The sequence below is a fragment of the Trichosurus vulpecula genome, chromosome 7, assembly GCF_011100635.1.
Source record: "Trichosurus vulpecula isolate mTriVul1 chromosome 7, mTriVul1.pri, whole genome shotgun sequence".
Classification (NCBI taxonomy): domain Eukaryota; kingdom Metazoa; phylum Chordata; class Mammalia; order Diprotodontia; family Phalangeridae; genus Trichosurus; species Trichosurus vulpecula.
The window spans coordinates 252993537-253017892 of NC_050579.1; the positions used below are offsets into that span (position 1 = coordinate 252993537).

Here is a 24356-nt window from a genome sequence, read left to right on the forward strand (position 1 = left end):
GCAGTACCATTCAGTCATCCAAACTTAAAACCTTGTAGTCAAATCCTCCATAGCTTTCACATTCATCCTCACATTTGAGAGGCAGTGTGGCATTTTGTAGGAGAGGTTTGATTCAGGCCAGTCTGCTGGTAGTTTAGCTTTAAGATCGGAACAAAATCAGACACTCATAGTCTGTCTAACATTTAACCAAAGGAGGTTTACTTCACAGCAGGGGAAGGATATGTAACATGAATTCCAGCACGGACAAGTTGATTCAGCTTGAGTATACCTCCGCTGCTTCTGAAAATATTCCACATCCATAAACCATATGTCTCTGCAAAAGGAGGGAAATGTTACTGTATCGATTAGTTTTGCAGAATTTTTTTCCACTTTTTCTTTTTTTTTTCTTAAAAAAATTGTTTGTTATATGGGATGAGGGTGAGTCACCTAAACTCAGTGAGTCTGGGAATCTAGGAGTCTTGTTGGTTTTGCAGTTAGCCAGCATCTTTGTTTCAAGGAGTGAAGATCAACCTTTGGGACCCAGCCCAGTGGAAGCTGAGACTAGGATTCACCTGATACCAATGCTGAATTTGGATGTAAAATTGATGAGATCAATGCTGTGTAGAAACTGTTAAGTTTGAACCCCCTCTTCCCAGAGATGGAGGTAATGTATGAGAGAGAGCTGGGGGTAAATGTTTGTATGGCTGTGTATGACTAATATCCTTTTGTAAAAACCAATTGATGTTAATTGGTTAAATGGAATTTAGGTGCTAGTTGTTGGTGGCTAACAGAAATGGGAACATACACCAAATGAGGTATTCAGCTAATGGCTTTAAAGAGAAGAAACCCATCCCATCAGGGTATCACTAGAACCCTAAGGGGTAGATGTAACCATCCTTACTCTGGGGGAGTTAGGCTACTTGCTACAAAGAGAAAACTAAGATTTTGACATATGTCCCTTGATTTATATACTGACATATCATGCATTTATCTATTTACATGTTTCCACTATTAGAATGTGAGCTCCTTGAGAACAGGGACTGTTTTTGACTTTCTTCGACCCCCAAGTCGTTATTAGCACAATACCTGCACGTTGTAGTCACTTAACAAATGCTTGCTGACATTTTTTAGGCAATGGGGTTAAGTGACTCGCCCAGGGTCACACAGCTAGTGTCTGAGTCTGCATTAGAACTCAGGCCCTCCTGACTCCACTGCACCACCTAGCTGCCCCTGACATTTGAGACTGAGGAGAATTATCGCTTTTCTGTCCATCGCTTAGCGTCCATCAAACAGCACTGGGCAGGATGATCTGAAGGTCTGACCCAGAAAGGCTACTCTTATATTTTCAGCAATATAACATTATCCATACCCTCCCCCATCCAGAGCAGGTTCTATTTCCACATTTTTATTCCTTTTTGGCTTTCTTCTACGCGTTACACGTGAAATGGAGGTTGACGTCTTATTTGCTCTGTTGTGCTGAGCATTTGGACATGGTAGAGAGGAGTCGGGCATTGTCATCTCTATAAATAACTGCGCGGTCCAAGAGCAGGCGAGCGGAATCTACGTCCGCAAGACCCCTGCCTTTAACTGGCTTGCAGATAACGGTGGGTGAGCCCTTCTTCTTCCGCTCTCCCCAAGACTACCTTCTCTGTTCTTGTCTAAAATAGCGCCTTGTCCCTTCCAAAAACCTCTGGCTCTTGACTGACCCCGCCCCCGGGGGGATCCTCCTCCTCCTTTTTTTCTTTTACCTGGATGCCCTCAGTCATCTCTTCCTTTTCATTACAATCATCTCCACACTCTTCCTCCTCTCTCTCCTTTCCTCTCCTTTCTTTTCCCTTCTTCCCCCCCACCCCCATCTCTTCCTCTCTCTTCTGCTTTTTCCACTTCTTGTGCTCATCTGTTTCCTTCCCTCCCGTCATCTTCTCTTCTCTCTCCTCGACTCCCGTTGTCCTTTCTGTGTGGGATACAAGATTGTTTGTGAAAGCTTCCCATGGATAAATCAAGCAAGGTAATACTCAGATAGTACAAATTTAGTTAGGATGTAGACCTCACTAGGCCTAAGTTTCGTTTTCCTGTAAATCATATGATTTCGGGGAAATCAGGTGGTCTCCCCCTCTCCCCCTCCCCTAGCCTACTCGCATGCCATCATCTTAACATTGAGATTTCCCTATAAGGTAATTCTGTAGTTTCTGTGCTAGTATTGGATAAACTTATTCTGGGATAAATTGTGAGGCCACCTGTCCCAGCAAATAGGGACAGGGGTCCAGCCTCTAGGGGTGGAATTTCTTAGAATTGTTTGTACAAGGTTATATATCCCCTTGCTTGCCTTCTCCCCCTTGCCTCTCTGCACTACCATCCCACCCTGGTAGTGGGAGATGCCCAATTCTCGCGAGACTTGATCAAATAAAGCTTCTGTTTTGTTTCTACCTTGAGAAAACCGAGACACCTCTGTTTTTGTTTATTTTGAGCCTGTGGTTTGTCCCACACATTTCCCTCGTTCCTCCTCTCTCCCTTTCTCTTTCCTTCTCTTTTTCTTTCCTCTGGCTTTTATTCAGTTCAGCTAAACAAATATTTGTCGGGCATTTACTATGTTTAGGCACTGTGCTAGGCGCGGGGGATAGGAAGATTAAAAACGGCAAGGGAGCTGCTTTGGAGACGCTCACAGAAGGAAAGGAAAAGCGAAAGAGAAAGCAGGGAATAAAAATGGCAGATAAAGAACCGCAGCATTTCTTTGTCAGCCTGCTCCTTCTTGGGTGTGGGGAGGGAGGGGGATAAGGGAGGAGAGGTTCGGAGGGGGAGGAGAACGAAGAGCTGTTGCGTCATTGGACAGAACGACTGACTGATGAAGAAAAGCAGCTAATAGGCGCACATGTTTCCTAGAAGGTTCCACCCTCCACGCCCATTTGAACCAATCAGAGCACTGAAAAAGTGGGGAAAGCAGTCCGGGACCTTGGTAACAAGAGTAGTTTACATAGGACTCCGCCTCTTCCTTTCCCGTATCCGGTGCGCTATCTGTGGAAACCGGAAGGGTGCTCTTAGGCTGCGAGTATCCCGTAGATCCTGTGCCGGAAGTTGAGGCTAAGCGGGCTTTACCATGGCTGCGGTGCCGCCAGATTCCTGGCAGCCCCCCAACGTCTTTTTGGAGACAAGGTGGGTCTGTGTGTGTGTGCGTGCGTGCGTGCGTGCGTGTGTGTGTGTGTGTGTGTGGCGTGGTATAAGGTGAGTGATGTATGGATCGGCGGAGTGGGCCACGAGAGCAGGACTAGGCGGGGGAGGCCGGACCGGCCTCTCCCCTGCACGCTGAGTCCTGCGCTCCAGGCAGCCTCCACCCGCGTCCGAGCCCGCATCAGGGGCACTGAAGGCCCTAAAAATCTGGTCATTCATTCCCATTCTTAAAAACCTTCAGTGACTCTCCACTGTCCCCAGAGTAAAAATCCGATCTTCAAAGGCGGCATTCAAGGCTCTGTATAGTCTTGCCCGATCTTAAAGGAGACAGTGGAAGGAGCACAGCAGTGGGCAGCCGCCCTGCGCTTGTTGTCACCTCAGGAGGTGAGGGCTTGTTGGAGTAGGATTTTTGATTAAGATAACGACGGTCATTCAAGGAAAGCACAACACCCTGTATATAGAAGGCTCTTAATAAATGAGGAAAAATCAAGACAAGCCCAAGAGACCAGACTTCTAACTTCTTGCTTTGCCGCTAGCTGGATTGCAGTAGATGGATGGGGCATGTGACTTTTTGATTACAAAAGGGTAGATTCCTTTGTAAAAGGAGAGGGTTGAACTAGCTCATCTCTGATGTCCTTACTGACTACTAGTTTATTATGATCTGAGGGTGGAAGCCACATTGTCAATACATGCATCTTCTGTGGTCTTTGTGGGTGGGGGGGCGGGGAGAGTGATTGCAGTCCATCTGCGATCCACACTTCTTCCTGTATGATTCTTGTTTGTGTCCCACAAAGAGGATTATTTCTAGAATACTGGAGACTTCCCTGTAGGTCTTTTGGCATTTTGTGGGTACCCATGGAGCACCTGGGCTGTTCATCAGTTACCCCTTGCTTTCCCACTGTTATTAGCCCACCTCCTTTACCAGTTATACGGTTCCTGCATGGTGTCTTTTACATCTCCTCTTTATTGGTAATATGCTGCAGCCCATTTCTGTTTGTCGTATGTCTTTACAATACCCTTGAGGTCCCCCACAATTTTGATTCTTTGAAGATTGTGGTGTTCTATGGATCAGCAGCTGTATTGCATCACCAGAAGCGTATCACTATTAAACAGAAGGGTTTTTGCCTCTGGGAGCAGATGTTATCCTTGGAAGCATTACACAGTTTCCCCAAATGCAATCTAGCTCATTTTCTTCTTCTTGTTTGATCCTGGACCCAGCTTAATGTCCATTTGCAATGCCTGTCTGAGATAAATGTACTGATGGTGTACTAATTCTACAAACTGCATATCCAACTTTATGACACAGTTTAAACTGATGGTGTTAAACTCAAATCGATATCTAGGTGCAAATTGACTTAGAAAACCAAAACTTAACATTAGGAGTTTTACAGCTCTGGTTTAGACAATAGGTAGTCTTCACTTATTTTTTCTTTTGTGGATTGTTAGGCAGATTGCTTTGAAATGTTTATTCTGTTTGAGGAATCTTTCTAGTATGGAACTGTGAACACAGTGTCCCTCTTAAACTGGAGCTTCTGGAAGACATTGCCATCTATAAGGAATCTCTTTATTTGGATTGTTTAGGACATCTCTCATGGCAGTAGCAAACCTCTTTGGCAAATGTTTCAGTTTTTTATATGTGTTGTACAAAGGCAGAAGATTGTTGATCTGTGGTTATATCTATAAGGTTTTCATCATATGATCACAGAAATTTGAAGTTGGAAAAAATGTTAGACATCATTTAGTTTAACTCTTTTATTTTGTAGATGACATGCCCAGAGTGGTTAAGTGAATTGCCCAAAGTAACATAGATAGGGCATGGCAGGGATGTGATTTGTACTCAGGTTCTCTGTCTCCAGTCATGGCATCATCTCTGTGACATTACAGTCCTCTTCTAGAAGGAAGGACAAACAACAGCAAGTCTTACAGGAAAAGAGAAGAATCAGAAGAGAACAGTGTTACAAATTCAAGGGATACTAAAGTGTTGGAGAGCAAGGGATGGCCAGAGAGGTCGCAGACTGTGGGGACTTTGAAAATACTATTGGGTTTAGCAGTAGAGACACTATTGGTAACTTTGTGGAGATCCATTTCTGTCAAATGGTAGGATCAAAAGCCAGATTGCAAAGGATCAAGAAATTATTAGGAGAGGAGGAAGTGGGGGAAGGGGAGCATTGAATGTAGATTTTAGATTTTTTCTAAGGAGTCTGGCAGTGAAAGAGAGAATCTTTATATGTAAATCAAATATAGATCTCAATAGAAATATGGGGGGGGGAGCCCAGTAGATAGAGATTGAAGATTAAAAAAGATGTGAGAAACACAGTTTTGGGGGGTCACTGGACTTCCGGGGCAGGGCCAAATCCCTGAGGAAGAACCATGTGATAACCCCTAAGGAAGACTGTGCAGACCACAGGACTCCCAGAGGAATACCAAGTGGCAGCCCCTCTTCTAACTGGGGATCACAGGGCTTCCTGGGGGTTAGACCCTGAGGAAGACCCAAGTGATAGCCCCTTAGAACGGTTGTGGGGATCACAGGACTTCCTAGGGTTGGACCCTGAGGAAGGCCCAAGTGATGGCCCCTTAGAACAACGGTAAGATCACAAGGCTCCTGAGACAGAACCGTAAGACCCAAGTGATGGACTCTTAAGGCTGTGCAGACCACAGGGTTCCCCGGGGAAGTCCCAAGTGGTAGCCCCCGTAACAGCGCTGTGGGGAATCACAGGACTCCCCAAGGCAGGGTCAGGAAGTTAGTCCCACACGTGCTTCTGCAGCTCATTGCTTTTCTGGTAGCATAGCCTTAGGAAGATCCATGTGATTTAACCATTCTCACCCAAAGAACTCAGGACCAGAGTGGGCAGAGGAAGGCGTTTATCACACTCCTCGAGAGAGTAGGTGCAGTGCTCGTTAGGAACACTCACACCAATATAGCAGTAGGAGTGAGGGTAACAAGCTCTTCTACTCCTGTTAGAGTTATGGTTAGTTTACATTCTTTACTTTTTTACATATTTTTCTTAAGTTATACAGTTTACATAGGTAGTATAGTAAGGATACAGAAGCAAAAGTGAAGTTAATTAGTTCTGTCTTCCTTGTCTGAGTTAGGATTAGTCTACATTCTTTACTACCCTACCTTCCCTCTTTAACATATGCAAATTATGCAGATTAGTAGACTTGGACACTTGACCAGGATCTAACCCTTGAACTGACATGATAAGCTTGGACTGATTCAACAGGTTTAGCCTCTCTAGCTTCCCTGACCCCCAGCTGGCCATTGTCTTGGTAGGTAAACTTTAACTCAGCTATATGGATAGCTTCTGCGGGAGCAAAACCAGATACTATACTACCTTTCCTTACAAAGATTTGTCTTTTGGGCCCCCTGGCTGATGATGAAGTATGAGCATCCCTTTCGATGTCTGAGAAAAAGTGAGGCTTTAGATTAGAATGTTGAAGTTAATGAACTTGAAAACTAGTGTGTTTTTGTGTGAATTGAAGTTCCCAATATGAAAACAGGGTTTGGATTGGAGACAGAGATTTTGAGCTAGATACTGGACTCATTTAGAAAGAAGGAAGAATGAGCTGAAGGTCAGTAGATCACAACAGTGAGGATTTAGACTAGATGATAGAGATGAGTGGAGTGAATAGTGGTATTAGTCTGGGAGTGACATTGGGGAGCAAGGAGTATGCCAACTCTTTGAGCAACCGTCACTGGAGAGTTTGACCAGATATTCAGTGTCTTCTGGAGAAAGCTGCATTCTGTAAGCATGAGAAAGTGGAGTTTGTTAAAACATCAAGCAGTAGATGAAAGATCTAGAAGACATTGAAGAGATGGGGACATGAGGATGGGGAGAGATATCAAGAAAAGGGGAGATTTTGGTCTTAGGAGATGTATTGTTAATGTATTTTTTGCTTGATGGGAAGATCTTTCCCATCCATTAATAGGCGCATGTGACATGCTTAAATCACATGGAAGCCTAAGTCACATGAGCCTGGGCCATGGTCATGTGGGTTGTGATGCCCTCTGACCCTGAAGAAGTGTATATATACTCAGAGGTTGGCATTTTGCTTTGGGGCCCACTCATGAGAAGAATGTTTGTTGACGTAGCCAGATGAGACCCTGGGTAGCCGTTAAGGAGCCTCCCGGCTTTGAAAATCCTGATGTTGGTGCTTCTCTCTGTGGTAGCTGTATGTATTGCTACGGCCAGACAGAAGCCCTATCTGCTGATTTGTGTTATTTACTCAGTTTTATATAATTTCTGTTTGTATTTGCTCTGAAGTTTAGGGTGTTGACTTTTCCCTGATGTTTGATTAAAGTAAGATCGTTAACCCCTTAAAGTTGCTTTCCTTACAAAAGCAGATCAAAGAACCTATGCTAGCAGCCCTCCTGTGTGCTGGCGTTATTGGTCTTATAGCCCCACAGCAGCTACAAGCAACATTATTGTTACAGGAGATGGTGACTGAAATGCTGGGATTAGGGTTATCTGGAAGTGAAATTTTGCTACCATAAATATTGTTTGGGGCATCTAAGGACCTGTGATGATGGAGAGAGACATTGGTATGTACATCTACTTCTCATATAACACATTTGGAACCGGAGTTATAAGAGTCCAAATGTGATGGTTCTATCATTAACGATCATTTAAATAATTTGTTATAGAAACTTTTTCGTCTGCTGTTTCCACTTTCATCTTGAAATGTACTTGGGGTGAAATAGCCTAGTTGGGTTTCACATCAAGTTTTCTGTATACTCATTTTCCCTTCTACCACTCTTCACTTTTTGTGAGGTAATACTGCTTATAATTCAACATTGTATTCCTTTGTCAGGTTTTGCAAATGAATTTATAGTCCTACTTGGTGTTGCCTTTGATTATTGTTGTCACTTCATTTGGCAAGAAGACTGAAATGATTTCAGAGCTCTTTTTTTCCTCATCACTGTGCTGATTGTTTTACGTTATTTAAACTTTTGTAGGAAATATTAATAGAGCAATTGATGTCTTTTCCTCTCTAGGCGCTAGTGCAATTGAACAGAATGACCTCAGGAAGTCTCTTCTAGCTCTAAATCTATGATCCTATGAAATATCCACTTCTGTTTCTTTGGCATCGATACCTTGTCTGAATCAATCACCTTTCAGGATTGCACACAGTGTCTTCTCATTTTGGAAATTTCTCATAATTTGATACTGATTTTGACCTTTACCATAATGATTTCCTATCAAGATACACTGATTTTTGATGGAGGTGGTGATGGTGAAGTGGGTATAACGCTAGGGATTCCATTTCACTTTTCTTGAAGAAAGCATTCATGTCACATAGGCTTGAGACATTGGAGTAGTCTGTAAGCTTTTGACTTCTCTAATTTCTTAATCATGAATCTTTGTTTTCAAACGTATTTTTAGCTGTCATCCCTATGGCTATCTTTACATTCCAGTCACTAAGTATTAAACTATATATTGCCTTGTGTTGGAAGCTCCTATTTGGCCCTTGATCACTTTCCTCTATTTCTTCATCCTGTGCAGCAGATGTCATTGCATAAGTTTTAGTCACCTTCGTGGTAGTGTCTTTGTCTTTTCTTTTTTTGCATGTGTTCATCACAAGCACTGCAAGATGAAATGAAGACACTTGTTGCCTTTGGAAGTATGATAGAAGCAGCTCTGTCCTTTTGTTTTGCCTCTCCTAAGGAGCCTTAGACTAGCCTTTCATTTATCTGCAGTTTCATTCTTCTGCTTTCATATCTAGCACAAGCTTTGATATCTGTGTTGTTCAGTTGCTACAGTAATATGTACATATGGTTATTAGACAAGCATTTTGCATTTAGAGTGTCAACAGTTAAATTAATGTTTATAGATGGTGTAGAAACTATAGTTCTTAGTAAGTTTGACCCCTTTTCCCACCACTCTGCTCTCATCCCTGTAGAAGTAGTATAGGCAGTAAAGGACTGAAGGCTATTCAGTATTCTTCTCTTTTTAATGGGCTGCCATGACCAAAGAATTCATCTAGTGGCCAACCTACCTATGATACTTGAAAATTTTTTGGTTTGGTTGAACCTGCCAGAACTTGAACTCTACTGGTGTGGCCTTTAAGAATTCATAACCCTCTCTTCTGGGCCACCCTCTTACCTGACTCCTGCTCATCTTTCAAAATCCAGCACAAATCTGACTCACTCTGTGAAGCCTTTACTGATCACTTATGACTTGAGTACAGGAAGAAAATGCACTTAATTGAGTAGTTTAATTACTTAGATTATAGTTAGGTGTGTATAGTTATATGCACAGAAATGTGTGTGTGTGTGTGTGTATACATGCACAAAAGTAAGCATGCATACACAAGCTTCTGAATCTTTGGAGAGGGAACCTTATGTTTGTATGTGTGTGTATTTTAGAATTGTGAATCTCTTCTAATTTGACATTTTACATGTTTGCTTTACCAAAGTGAGGTATGCTTTTTGTGTTGGTGGAAATTGAAATCACTCTTTTGCCAAGCATGATGTCCAATAGTAATGTTTTCCTTGTACTTTGTCAAAATGCTAGGTATGAATCTGAATTGCGTAGAATTGTTGGTGAGATAGACTTGACTTTTGCTATCCTTCCATCTTGTAGCATGGGGACCATTGTGCTGGAGCTCTATTGGAAACACGCCCCCAAGACCTGTAAGAACTTTGCAGAGTTGGCTCGACGTGGTTATTACAATGGCACCAAGTTTCATAGGATCATCAAAGATTTCATGGTCCAAGGTGGTGATCCCACAGGAACAGGTATGGCCAAAATTAATCATGTTACGTGGAGGCAATAGTTTGTTATTCCAGCTCCTTAGAAGTTTTGTTGTTTTGGGGGCTGATCCCCGCCTACTACATGTATGCCTTAGAATTACTCTAGAACCATAGCTGACTCATCTGACTTGACAGCTGTATAGACTTTCTTGGTATAGACCTCAGAACAAAAGGGTAGAAGAAAGAGAAATCACCAACTATGATTAAAAGTAGTATTATGTCCTCTAAAGACTTAAAATATTACAACAGACTCAATATTCCAAAGAAATAGATGCCGTGGTTCCTGCCTTTAAGGAGTTTAAAATTTGGCTGAGGAGCTGAGATATACTAAGGAAATGTCTTATTATGGCATAGACTCTGTTTAGAGTAGAGCTGAAGGAGTTTATGATAAGGGAAAGGTTGTGGTAGGGGTTTAACTTGTGAATACTTCATGGAGTAGATGAGTTGTGAACTGAAGAAATGATAAAATTTGGATTAACAGGAGGCCAGAGTAAGAGCAGGAACAAAGACCCAGAGACAGAAGGGACCATGGTATGCATGGAGAACATTATGATCAACTCTACTGGAGCAAATGGTGTGTGCGTGTGTGTGTTTAAGATAAGGTTGAGGCAGTTCATGGAGGCCTTTGACTTCTAGACCTAAGGATTTTGGATTCAAGCTAGGAGGCTATTTTAGCTTCTGGATCAGGGGAGTGGTGTGATGAAAGAGGTGTTTTAGAAGATGAATTTGGCAGTGTTGTGCACAGTGAATTGGGGATGGGGAGTAAGGGGGAGAAACTAGAGTCAGGGCAACTAGCTAGGAGAGCCTTGCAGGAATCAAAGTGGTCTAGAATGGTAGCAGTGAGAATTGAGGTGAAGAAAGAATAGAAAAGCCTAGTGACTGCTTGTGTGTGCGGAGAATAGGAGAGAAAGAAACTTCAAAGCTAAATTAAGTTTGAACTGAGGGATTGAGAAAATGCTAGTATGATAGAGGAATATAGGGTTGTGGAGCTGGTTTGAAGAGAAAGGGTAACTTTAGATATGTACTGCTGTTCCCCTCAACTTAGCATTTAAGGGGAGTTGTGCTGTGGTAAGCTGACACCTTGAAACTAGCCTGGAGATACAGATTTCAGAGTTGATAACATAGAGATAGTAATTGAAACTTTGGAAGTAAATGAGCTGTGTAAAGAAAGGGGGTGACTGTTTTGAACTTTGAAGTTGAGCTATCTGAAATACCTATTTGTATTTCTTTGCCCCTTGGTGTCATGATCAAGGATAGCCTGTCATCTAAATTGGTATCATAGTGCTGTGGATGGAGTGTCCAAAGCTTGCCATCCAAGCCCATTAAAGGCTTCCTGATGGTCCCGGAAGAATGGATTAAAAAACCCAAATTGCTAGGCTCTGTGGGCTGAGCTCAGGCACATTAGGATAGGAAAGAAGAACCCATGTTTTCATCTGCAGTGCATTCCTAGTTCAGAGGAAATCATGAGGGCCAGGCTGGGAGAACTTTGGTGAGAGATACCTAGTCTGGACCTGGGTGGAGTGCCTTTTATGTAAAATTTTTAACTTGGTGCATTATTTCTGGATTTTTGTATATATGTGCCTTTTTCTATGCAAGTAAACTGTAGAAATAGGCTGTTGTGGTCTTGAGTATGCTGGGAAAGGGAGGAAAGGAAAGAGAAGTGAACGTAAAGTGGAGGTGATGGCTATAGTAGAGGTAGGGTGGGCTATCCTTGGGAAGAGGAGAAGAGGGGATTCTGGGTTCCCTCCCACAGAGGTGAAGTTGGGGAGGAGGTCAGTCAGTTAACAGCCAGAAGAGTGGAAGGGGCATTGGCAGGAGGGTTAAGAGAGAAGAGCACTCTGAAACACTTGTTTCCTCAGAAGATTCTTTGAAGCTTTATTAGATTGTGGGTGGCCTGGGGCCAGGGAGAAAGAAGGTGCTTTTCCTTTCCACTTCCATCTTTCACAAACTTTTTTAGGGAAAAAATAGTACCAATAGATTGTATCTTCCTAAAGGACCTTCTATGAGACTTATATGGGCAGCTAGGTGGTGCAATGGATTGAGTGCCAGGCCTGGAGTCAGGAAGATTCTCTTCGTGAATTCAAATCTGGACTCAGATACTGTGTGACCCTGAGCAAGTCACTTAACTCTGTTTGCTTCAGTTTCTTCATCTGTAAAATGAACTAGAGGAGGAAGAAAACCGCAAATAGGGTCAGGAAGAGTCATTCAGGACCCAAACGAATGAACAACAATGAGGCTCTATTACACAATAAGCACACACCAGATGTTTTTTGGCTGATTGACTTGCTAGGGTATTTATTTCTATTTCAGCCGTGTTAAACTAGAGTTATAAAAGGCTAAGTCTTACCATTGACTTTATTTTTAATTGATTTTGGTACAAACATTTGTTGCAGTGAACTTTCAGAATTTACTTTCCTTATCTTTTCAACCTTGGCCCTCACATTTGATTTCCCTTACCCCTGAATGGGAGTAGCAGGAACACCGTTGGGATCATCTGTCTTTCTGATGTTCTGTTGCAAATCCTGCTTGTTTTAGTGTTTGGCATACCACTTGGTAAAGGTTTTTCACTGGTCATGTTAGCTGATGTTGTTAGCTGCCTTGTGTTAACCTGTTTCTTTCCCAAAACATGCTGCCTTCTGAACCTCATTTTATTTTATTTTCACCACTTCAACTCACAGGTCACATAATTCTTATCCTCTGTGTTGCTGCTTGCTTCTGTGCCTATTCTCCTTTGGCTTGAACCCTCTATGATGAGGCTCCCTTTTATCCCACCATCTAGGCTATTAGTGGTGGTGTTCACTAACAAGAAATGGTATTCAATGAATTGACTGTGGCTGCTCTGATTTGTGTGTGTTACAAGGATGTTTGGTTCTTTTCCCTGCTGGGTTATATAATTTTAAATAAGTCTAGGGGAGTTATGAGAAGTTTGGACTGCTCGTTAACTTTTCCTTTTCAGTGAAGGTCCTTTGACTTTGAATTGTTCCTTTCCTGTTGTGAGGTTGTGCAGTTAATTCATTTGTTCTCTTCCTGGGCAGGCAGAGGTGGTGCATCTATCTATGGCAAACAGTTTGAAGATGAACTTCACCCTGAGTTGAAATTCACAGGTGTGTATAATCTGACCAGAGAGCATGGGCAGGGAAGTGGATTTCAAAATTTAAAAAGCTCTTCCTTTGGCTGTCACTCTAGGTGAGTGGCACCTGCTCAGCCCTGGTGCCACAAAAGGAAAATGGTAGACATGAGAAAAGGCCTCTCCTTGTAGCCTGCTGAGTAATGTGGAGAGCTGGTCTGAGGTGTTTTGGTCACTAACTTCTTGTTGAATACTGCTATTGTCAGGAATTTAGAAGCTGCCCACAGAGAGGATTTGCTGAAGTAGGGTGGTGGGGATGGGAGGCTGGGTAATATGTCAGTCATCCTGAGAGAAGGCAGAAGTTCTGATGAAAGCAAATTTGAATGTATTTGTTGGAGAAGAATGGGGATAGGTCGGGAACTCAGAAGAGAAAGAAGGGAGGTAGTCTAAGATAGCCTGATAAAACTGGGGATTTTGCAGGGAGAAGAAGGTTGAAGAAGTCTAAGATGTAATGAAGACCAGAATTAAACCTGTGACTTCTGGAATCTTTAATAGTTCTGTTGTGAAGCTCTGAGGTTCATAGCTGCTTTTCCTTTCCCTTTTTCTCTCTTTTAGGGGCTGGAATTCTTGCAATGGCCAATGCAGGGCCAGATACCAATGGCAGCCAGTTCTTTGTCACCTTGGCCCCTACCCAGTGGCTTGATGGGAAGCATACCATTTTTGGCCGTGTGTGTCAGGGCATAGGGATGGTGAATCGAGTGGGTATGGTAGAGACAAATGCCCAGGACCGTCCTGTTGATGATGTGAAAATTATCAAGGCTTACCCATCTGGATAAAAGTGGAGTCTAGGCAGATATATCCATGGCCAGTCCCAGCGAGTTTCATTGGAGATTTCTTAGCTGGCCAGTCCTTAGGTAGCCTGTGGACATTAGAGCAAAATGACCTCTACATTCCCATCTATTTGCTCTGGAGTCATCGTTGGATTTGCCTCTATAGTTTGTCCTGCAGAATAAGCCATGTCCCAGATGGACTAGAGAGGAAAGTGCATTTTAATTAACAAGACACTTCTTTCCTTCTCCTAGGATATAAATGTCAGAACATTGTACACATACTTCTTATTGCAGTGGATCAAAACTGTTGTCTCCTGTATTTTTTTCTTCTGATCCATCTGGGAAAAAATGAAATAGAATCAGGCGATGTTGGTACATATAGACTTATTCATTCTAAACCTAATCTTTTTCCAAGGAGTCCTACTCCTTGACTTTGGTGACTAATGGCAACAGAATTTGTAATCTTATTTCTGTGTGTGTGCATGTGCACGTGTGTGTGTGTCTCTCTCTAGAGGAATCTTTGCTTATTATATATCTCATCAACATATGCATATTTGTGTTCAAGCCTTTCTATACACATATTTTTGAAATCCCAGTCATAAACAGTAATTATTTCTAATATTCACATACTCCAAATGAAATCATACTGAATTTTTGCCAAATGGAAAATGCTTCCAATAGAGAAAACATTCAAATTTCTAAGAGACTGTTAGGTAAGAAGGTTTATATGTGATTAATTTTGAAATGAATTTCATTCAAGGAAAAAAAAATTGTTTAGCTACCTATTTTACAGTTGAGATCTTCAGTGGACACAATGGTAGACTATGGATTCTCTTCTCTTGTTTGTTTTTATGTCATGTTCATCTCTGAATGTTTTTTCCCTCACCCCTTAGAGCAATCCCTTCTAACCAAAGGTAAAAAAGCAAGAAGAAAAGAAGCAGTTCATCAAAACTAACCGATCCGTCAATCATCTGACAGGACATGTGATGGTTCACACCATTGAGTGCCTCCATCATTCCTCATCTCTTTGAGGCCAGGTTTGGTTATGATAATTATACAGCACTCAGTTGACCTGTAGTCTTTCTATTTACATCATTATAGTCACTGCATATGTTGTTTTCCTGGTTCTGCTGACTTCACGATTCAAATGAGTCTTTCCACATTTCTCTGAATTATACATTCTCTTCTAAAAACCAGTTGTGTAGAGGTGAAAGGCATCATCACTTTGACCACTTTAAACCAGAACCTGTGTCTGCTTAGCTTTTAAAATGTACATTTTGTTTTATGGGTAGGGAGTTGTTTTAATAATCCGGCTAGCAGCTCCTGTGGGGGCGTAAGATCCCCCCACAGCCAGCACCCAGGAGGCTGCTGGCATGCCAGGAAAGCACAGGTTCTTTTTATCTGCTTAAACAAGGAAAGCACGGTGAAGGGGTTGACCAGCTTACTTTAATCCAGCATTCAGTTAGTTCAGGGGAGCATACAGACAAGCATCAACAGACAGGTCAAATACAGATTACAGTCAGCTAGTTCAGGGGAACAAACAGCCAGTACCCTGAAGTTCAGAACATTCATTTAGTTCGGGGGAAAACAAAACCAGCATCCTGAACTTCAGAACAAAATAGAAACAAACTACAAATATCAACAGACAGACCCAGTACAATTCATAGTTACCAACATCCGGGCTCAGCCCGAGAGCAAGGGCTGGCCCAGAGTCACGCTTGCCGCTGCTCCCATGCCAACCGGAAAAGGAAAGAGGGATCTTCAAGCCATCTTCTCCCCTTTTATAGAGTTTTGACATCATCAAGCGCCACCTGAATGACCAGGGCCGATTGGTTCTTGAGTTGGCCCCTCCCCCTAGCGTAGACTAGGTTAACACCCAATAGGGCATGGCTCTGGAGTTAACACCTCCCCTCAGCCAGCCCCATGACTCATCACACAGGAAGTTCTCTGCTCACAGGCATGGGTCTTTGGGCTTCCTGCCCTGGAAGAGGTCACACAGGAAATTGTCTGCTCCCAGGCATGGCCCAGCAAGGCTCAATGAGATAAACTGAGTCACTCAAAGAAAACAAAGGCCACTCTGGCCACAGGAGTAGGGAAGGGAGTGGAGTTAATACTATAATATTACATGGAAAACACCCCCCCAAAATAGAGATGGTTGCTCTGTCCCCTCTCATTTGTAATATCCTAACGCAGTCTACTGCTCATCATCTTAACATTAGTAAGCTTCTCTATTTACTGTAAAAGCTCCTATCTTGGAGATTTTGCAATGTTTTTAGGTTTATGAATCTCTAGTGATCAATAGCAGAAATACAGAGCTTCCTTAACGACAAGAAAAGTATTCCAGAGCTGTTCCATTCAAGAGTGGCTCATATTTAGAACAGGAGGCAGACCTGAGGAAAGAGAATATAAGTGATATCTGCCAGTATTTGTCTGTGAGGGGGAATTACATTTAGATTGGGTGAGATAGGCTCAGCCTGAGGGACCAGAGCTTTTGTTTAGCTCACAAGCAATCTGCTGGTGCACGTTTTCACCTTGTGTTTGGTGAGATTGGGGGTGTTCTTGTCAAGTTTGCCCCTTCCCCCCTCTTAAGCGCCTCTAAGGCGAGACTGCATCTTTTAATCTTTTGTTACTCCCAGTAGATGCTTTGCTTTCCAAATAACATCATTTAAAAAAAAAATCCTTGAAGTGCTGAACTGTGAATGGGCTAAATTGGAGACTTAAATGTGGCAGTGGGATGCTCAATGGAGAGCTTTGAGTAGGTGTATTGGAGATGAGTAAGGATCAGGCCAAACTCAATTTCTATAGCACTTTCAGATTTAGAGAGCATTTTGCCACCCTCTCCCCCCACCTCCCAAACAGCCTTTGGAGAGAGGTGGAAATGTTATTTGATCATGGTCATATAGGTAGCATTGGAACTGATACAACTGGGTCCTCTGACTCCGTTCCTGAGCTCTCCCCACTATTCTGTGCTCCTTCCCTCCCAAGAGTGTTAAGAGCTAAAAAAGGAAGCCAAACTGAGTAATTTTTTTTAAAAAGCCAAACCAAAATTAATCATCATGGAGAATAGGTAATAAAGCATAATGAAATCCTTCCCCTCTCTTTACTGAGAGTTGGGAGCCCACACCATCAGATGCAGTCACTCTTTGGTTGTTTTGCACTTAAACTGCTTTTCTTTGTTACAAGGTGGGAGGTTGGGGGTGGGGGAAGCATATATCCAGAAATAACTGGCTTAAAAAACAGAATACATCAGTACATTAAAAAAAAAGTTATCTTAGCCATAGTCTAACCCTTTTCCTTTTCCTGCTTATGTACCGCTCTTCCTTCTTTTACAGATGATAAAATAGACCCAGAGAATGGAAATGACTTAACTTTTTTTAAAAAATTATTTATTTTTTTTAGTTTTCAACATTCACTTCCATAGAGAAAATAGTCTGCTTCGATCTGCATTCAGACTCCGTATTTCTTTTTCTGGATGTGGATGGCACTTTCCATCATGAGTCTTTTGGAACTGTGGACATGACTTTCTTAAGAGAGTCTGGTAGAACCAGGGCTTTACCTCAGGTCTCCTGACTCCTAGTCTGCTCTTCTTTCCACCATCTCATTAAATGAGACATGAGAATTCAAGGTGTCTGGGCCATAGGGTTAGAATTTGAGGCTAAAGGGCAGGCTCTATAATTTTTAAAGTACCCCTTTGTTGCTGTGATGATGGCTTACATTTATGTTGTGTTACTGGTGTACTGGGCCCACACTGGATAGATTGGGGTATGATGGACCAGTAGAAATTGTAAAAGAATCATGGGAGGGGGTAGCTAGGTGGTGTAGTGGATAGAGCACCAGCCCTAGAGTCGGGGGGACCTAAGTGCAAATGCAGCCTTAGACACTGTGTGACCCTGGGCAAGTCACTTAGCTCTGATTTCCTCCCCTCTCCATCCCCCCACCCCCTCCCAAAAAAAGAAAGATCATGAGAATTGTCATCCATTGTGGCATATGGGCAGGAAGGGTTCAGAGCTTATCTGTACTTCCTCCTTACAGTTTTGTTCTGCTCCCACATTCCTCCAGAGGTCCCCCAAAACAGTGGATTATGATCTACCAGTATCTCTCTTAGCCTTTTGGAGCTTTTTAAGCCCGTTGTTGCCATGCGATGCCCTCTTTCTCATGATTCTGAGGGGTGAGGGGGAGGCTTCACATCCAGAAGCTGTATTCGATCTGTGCTCTGCTCATATCCCTGTCTTCTTCAGCAGCTTAGAATTCTAGAATATCAAAGCTGGAGTTGACCTCAGAGATTGCCTAGTCTTACCTCCTCATTTTAACAAACAATGGGTATTGATGCCTGGAGACTGGATGTAACTGGACCCCATAGCTAGCTAGTAAGTGCCTTTGAGACCTGTGAAGCCTTGGGCAAATCACAACTTCCCTGGGCCTCAGTTTTCCTCATCCGTGAAATGGGAGGGCTTGGGCTGGTTGGCCTCTTGAGGTCCTTTTTCCATCTTTAATGCTATGAAGCCAGGTTTTCTGATTTCAACTTAAAAGCAGCACTTTTCTACTGAACTCTGCTGCTTCTAGCCCCCAGTGAAGATCATAAAACTGCAGAAATTAAAAGAGATTCCTCATCAAGAAAAGGCTGAAGATCCCTGTTCCCTGTCGAACCATTTTTAGGCACAGTTGGGCCCTAAGCTCCAGTCTTGGGTTTAGGTTAGCAAACAGTGCTTGGTCATCTAAACTCTGAAGGACTTAGCATGTTTTATTTTTATGTTATGATCTTGGCATCAATAGACTTTTTAGTACAAGAAGTAAATTTAAAGGTTATCTAGTTCAACTTCCTCATTTTGCAGTTGAGGAAATTGAGGCCTTCCTCTGGAGGTAGAGCTGTAACTAGAACCCAGGTTGCCTGGAGTTAGATAGTTTTCATCCCAGCCCTAATCCAGGCTGTGTGATTAATCAGGTCACTTCCATTTCCTGAGTCAGTTTCCTTGTCTGTAAGGGGGCATAAGCATACTACTGCCCTTCCCAGGTTTATGAGCAAAATGCTTTGCAAACCCGAAAGCTCTGCCCAGATATGTTTTCAAACTTTTGAGCCCATCCAAGCCACCAAGATGGTCATTCTCTTAGCTTCACTTTAAAAAATTTTCATTTGTATCTTTTGTTTTAACATTATCTTTATTTCCATACATATCTCTCTCCTCTCCCATGCCCAGAGAACCATCTGTTGTAGCAAAGTAAGAGGGAGGAAGAAGCAACTTAGCCAAACCTGTTCTCTACCCATAGTCCTTTACCTTTGCAAAAAAAGGAGAGAAGAATATTGTATCATTTCTTTAGGAAGAAGCTTGTTTTTTTTTTTGGAGGGGGGAAGTCAAGGCATTTGGGGTTAAGTGACTTGCCCAAGGTCACCCAGCTAGTAAGTGTGTCAAGTGTCTGAGGCTGGATTTGAATTCAGGTCCTCCTGACTCCAGGGCCGGTGCTCTACTCACTGCGCCACCTAGCTGACCTGGGAAAAAAGATTGATTATTATAATTTGTGTTGGGCTCACAAGAACCGTCGGAGGAGAGGGGTGCTATTATTGTCATTCCCATTTTACAGATGAGGAAACCAAGGCAGGCAGAGGTTACATGACTTTCCCCAGGCTCCAGGCCCAGAACTCTGTCCAGTAGTGTTCAGTTTGGGTATTTTGTTGTTATTTATGTTCTTTCTCATTTCATTGTGTATATTATTTCCCCAGGACTCCTGTGTTGGCAATCAAAATGAGCTCTTAGCACTCAGTTCACCCGAGTGCCCTTGAAGAGTTTGGCCTCTGTTTCCTTGATTAGACTGGGAGTCCTTGGTGTCCTTGTTTCAGGGGAGGGCCTACTTTACATGGCTTTGAGTGGCATGTTTGGACATCAGAGGCTTTTAGACCACATGGGTTTAAATCTCCTCTTTGTGATGATTTCAGGTCACGTGGGTGAGTCGCATGTGTGACTCACGCTTGACCCTGAAAAAGATATAAAACCAGGGGTTGGCTTTCTCTTTTTCAGAGCTCTTACCCACAACCACGGTGGCACGTGTGACTCTGGGCCAGCCCTTGTTATGAGCTCCCGGGCTGAACCTAGATGTTGGTAACTATGAATTGTATTTGGTCTGTCTGTCAATGTTTGTAATTTGTTTGTATTTGCTCCAAAGTTCAGGGTGCTGGCTTTTTCCCCTGAACTAAGTGAATGGTATTTGTATGCTGGATTAAAGTAAACTTGTCAACCCCTTAACATTGCTTTCCTTAGTAAAGCAGATCAAAAGAACCTGGGCTTTGCAGCGCTTTGGCAGCATGCTTGTTGTTGGGCTTGTGTTGGTCTTTCATCCCCACAACAGCTGCTAGCCGGATTGTTGAAACAACTCCTTCACTTTTCATCATTTTTTATGTCTTTCCACACTTCTCTGTATTCTTCATATTCATGATTACTTAGCATGCAGCAATATTCCATTACATTCATGCCTCACAGGTGGTCTAGCTTCTCCCCCCAACATGGTCTTGGCCTCACTTTCACTGGCATCTGGAGAAAGGAGAGAAATGAAAAACCATTGTCCACTTGTAAATACGGAGTACCCTCTGGTTGGGGTGTTTTTTTCCCCCAAAACACATCTAAGATGATGGGTTCATCAATTTTTGTTTGTTTATTTTTATTATGAATATCACAAGCAACAAACACTTCAATAAGTAAAGACTAGAAAAAGAAGATGGTATATGTGCAGTTTTTTAAAGTGTGTATTCAATCTGTGATTGTACCAAACCTGTCCTGATTGTTGTTTTTGTCTCTCTCTGAATTTCCTTCTGTTCTCCCCTCTATAATTTTTTTAAAGTTAGGTTTGACTCCCATTTTTCTCTTGGCATCACTTTTACTGCAATTCCTCATCACCCTCCACCCCCAGCTCTTCTAATCTAAAATAGAAATCCTCCCGTGTAACAAATAAATAGCATCAAGCAAAACAAATGAACAGATTAGTTGTTTCTGAAAATGTCTCATTTCGCACCTCTGCCCCATCACTTCCCTGCCAAGTTTTAGGAGGCATACTTCATCAGTCAGTCTCCTGTTGGCAGTCATGATTGGATATTGCACTGAGTAGTTATTGAGTCTTTCAAAATTGTTTTTCTTTACATTATCATAGTTATTGTATAAATTGTTTTCTTGGTTCTGTTCAAATTCCTTCTGCTTTAGTTCATACGAGTCTCCCCAGGTTTCTATGAATCTATACCTTTTGTCATTTCTTAGAGCACAGTAATATTCCATTATATCCACATAGCAGGGAGGGTGGTAATGGATAAAGAGCCCACCTCCAAGCCAGTAAGACCTGGGTTCAAATGCCACCTGTGACACTGGCTCTGTGACCCTGGGAAAATCCCTCAATCTCTAGACAACTCTGAGATTACAAATTGCAGAAAAGATGCATTGGTAGAGGGAATTTCCTCCCTGGAGAAATGAAATTACAGGTCCAGGCCCTATCCTGTCTACATTCATATACCATAATTTGTTCAACCATTCTCTAATTGATGGTCATCTACTCTTTCTCCGGTTTGCTACAACAAAAAGGGCTCCTACAAATACTTTTGTTTTATATGGGTCCCTTCCCTCTTTCTTTGATCTGTTTAGGGATATGTGCCTAGTAATGCCATCACAGTTTAGTGACTTTTTGGGTTTATTACCAAATATCCTTCTAGAGTATTTGGACCAATCACGACTCCACCAATAGTATATTAGCATTCCTGTCCTCCCCCAACCACTCCAACATGTCATTGCTAGAGATTTAGAGCTGGATTGACCTTCATTTTTGCACAAGAGAGAACAGAAGTACAAGAAAGGAAAATGAATTGGTAGGGATGTATGCATTGTCTTGGCAGTCCGAATTAGCCCCTGAGCCCCAAATTGTACTATGTCTTCACCTGTCTGAGTTCATGGCTTATCAGTGAGTGACTCATGTATAAGATTTCACAGAGATGTAGCTGTGGGTGAGGTTGTGTTTGCTACAAGGAATATAGATTCACAGGACTCAGATAATTTTAGAGTTGGAAAGTGCCTCAGAGATCATCTGGTCTAAAGGTCCCATTTTACAGGTGAGAAAACAGATCTAGAGAGGGAAGTTATTTGCCAAAGATCACACAGAGTGGAGGAGAGGAGTCTTGAACTCGGGTCCTCTGAGTCTGATTCAGTTGTTAGGTGGTGCAGTGAATAGAGCTCTGGGCCTGAAGGAAGGCCTAGAACTCAGGAAGACCTGAGTTCAGATCCTCAGACAATAGCTGCATGACCCTGGACAAGTCTCTTAATTGCTGTTTACCTCAGTCTCCTCAATTGTAAAGTGGGGATTTTATATATGTGTGTATGTATATGAATGTATGTATGTATGTGTATAAATTTTTTACAGCACCTTCCTTGAAATGTTATGACGATGAAATGAGATCTTTGTAAATTGCTTAATGCAGTATATGGCAAATAGTAGGTGCTATGTAAATGTTTATTTCCCCTCCCCCTCTCCTCTTTTCTGCCAGGTCATGCTTTGGCCAGCTCCATGAGATTGGAGAAAAACAGCCAGATACTGTAGCATTTTGATTCCAGGATGTAGGATATCTTTAAGATGGTCAGATCTTCATTGTGACCTACTAGCTATGTTACTATGAGTCAATCAATTCCTGCTCTGAGCCTCAGTTTCTTTAACTGTAAGAAAAGGCAAATACCTAGAGTGTTTTGAGAGCTTCATATATGTAGAGTGCTTTAAAGTGCTATGGGCCACATTGGGGAATGGCTAAACATTGTGGTACATGAAGGTAATGGAATATTACATCTATATAGTAGAATACATACATACAATAAAACTGTGCTAAAAGAAATGAATACAGAGAAGCATGGGAAGACCTACCTGAACAGATGTAAAATGGAAGTAAGCAGAGCTAAGAAAATGAGATACACAATGACTGTAACAATGTAAATGGAAAACCACCACCATGAAACAATTGAAAATGAATGTTGCAAAATGACAAAGAACAAGCTTGGCCTCAAAGAAGAGAGGAGATCTCCTTCCCCTCTCCCAACTCCTTCATAGAGATGGAGGCTCCCCAGGTACTGAACATTGCATATAATTTATGATCTTTTCAATTTATTGATCCATTTTGCAGAATTTATTTTCCTTTTTCTTTAAATTCTTTGCTACATAAGACAGGGATTCTTAACCTTTGTGTTGTGGACCACTTTGGCTATCTGATTTAAACCTATAGTCTTCAGAATAATTTTTTAAAAAAATTCATAATTGAAGTTAATGCTAGGTTTCAGTTAGAGATCAGTAAAAATAAAGATGTAATTTCCACCCCCCCTCCAAATTTTTGGATCCCCTTGAAATCTAAGTTAAGAACTCTTGCTACAAAAGATTGATTTCTGGAAAGGGGAAATGGGAGGGACACATGGGGGAAATTTAGGAAATGTAAAAATAAAAGATATCAATAAAAACTTTTTAAAAAATTCTGTGAGTCAGTTACCATTATTTTGGTGGCCCTTCAAGATTTTAAGCAAATGCTTGAGCCTGATTTTGTGTAAGCTTGGGAAGCTCAGATGTGGTGGAACTGAGGCCCAGGCAGGTTTGGGAAACTGTTAGGTTTAGAAACCCAAACAACAGATGAGGGAGGTACTGCCTTCTCTCAGTGCTCTGTCTCATGCTTCCCACACCTGTGTGGATGTCCTTTTTACAGGGAATGCCTTTAGGGCTCTGACTCTCTAGCATAGGAACACAGAGCCTGCCCCAGATTATGAGTTCTGCCCTGGTGACAACTTCTTGACCTGAGAGCTGGGTCTACTCCTGTGTTTTCCTAGAATAGAGGGATCTCATGTTCTCACTGGTTTTTAAGGAGGGTGGGACTTGATTTTCTAGCCTCATTTTCCTGGACAGCTAGAGCCCAAGTGGTATCTCCTCTTTCCCCATTCCAACCCTGAAGCAGCTAAAAGGAGGAGCCTCTGATCCTCTTCAGGGTGCCAGCCACTTGGGTTGGTGTTTGAGTTTTGACTGCCACCTGCAAAGAAGTGCAGACAGCATCTGCATGACTGTGAATTTCTCAAGCTGTACGAATTTCCTTATAAGAATCTTAAAAGCTAGGAGGGACCAATCTCCATATGACCTGGTCTAGTCCATGGTCCCTAGCAGACTACTTAAGTAGATCCATGATTTCAGCTGATGTGGGGACTCCATCCGCTGGTTGAAGCTGCATTCGTCAACATCGGCATTTGGTGTCCATGTCTTTCTATAAATTCTCTGTAGTGGAGCCACTCAAAATGCTAGCTACTGCCTTCTGATTCTCTTAATGTTCCTAGGATAACAGTATAACACATGATAAATCACCCACCTCCTTTTTGTGGTCATTTTTGGCCTTGATGATGTATTTTAAAGCACTTTTGATCCTGTACACTCTAACACTGTGTATTACAATTATAATAACTGTGTAATAGGTAATACTGTACACTGCAGCCTACTTACCCTCACAATATGATTTTTTTTTAAATTAAGATTTTTTATTTTTAGTTTATAACACTCAGTTCCACATGATTTTGAGTTCCAG

The 24356-nt window shown here is 42.2% G+C and overlaps 1 protein-coding gene across 1 annotated transcript; it reads left to right on the forward strand.

The window, feature by feature from the left end:
• The first annotated feature begins 2993 nt into the window (after nucleotides 1-2993).
• On the forward strand, nucleotides 2994-14076 carry PPIL1 (peptidylprolyl isomerase like 1). The gene is made up of 4 exons (XM_036766337.1): nucleotides 2994-3129; nucleotides 9729-9883; nucleotides 12934-13002; nucleotides 13581-14076. Exons 1-4 carry the CDS (start codon nucleotides 3074-3076, stop codon nucleotides 13799-13801), a joined length of 501 nt encoding a protein of 166 aa, XP_036622232.1. The 5' UTR covers nucleotides 2994-3073; the 3' UTR covers nucleotides 13802-14076.
• Nucleotides 14077-24356: the final 10280 nt, after the last annotated feature.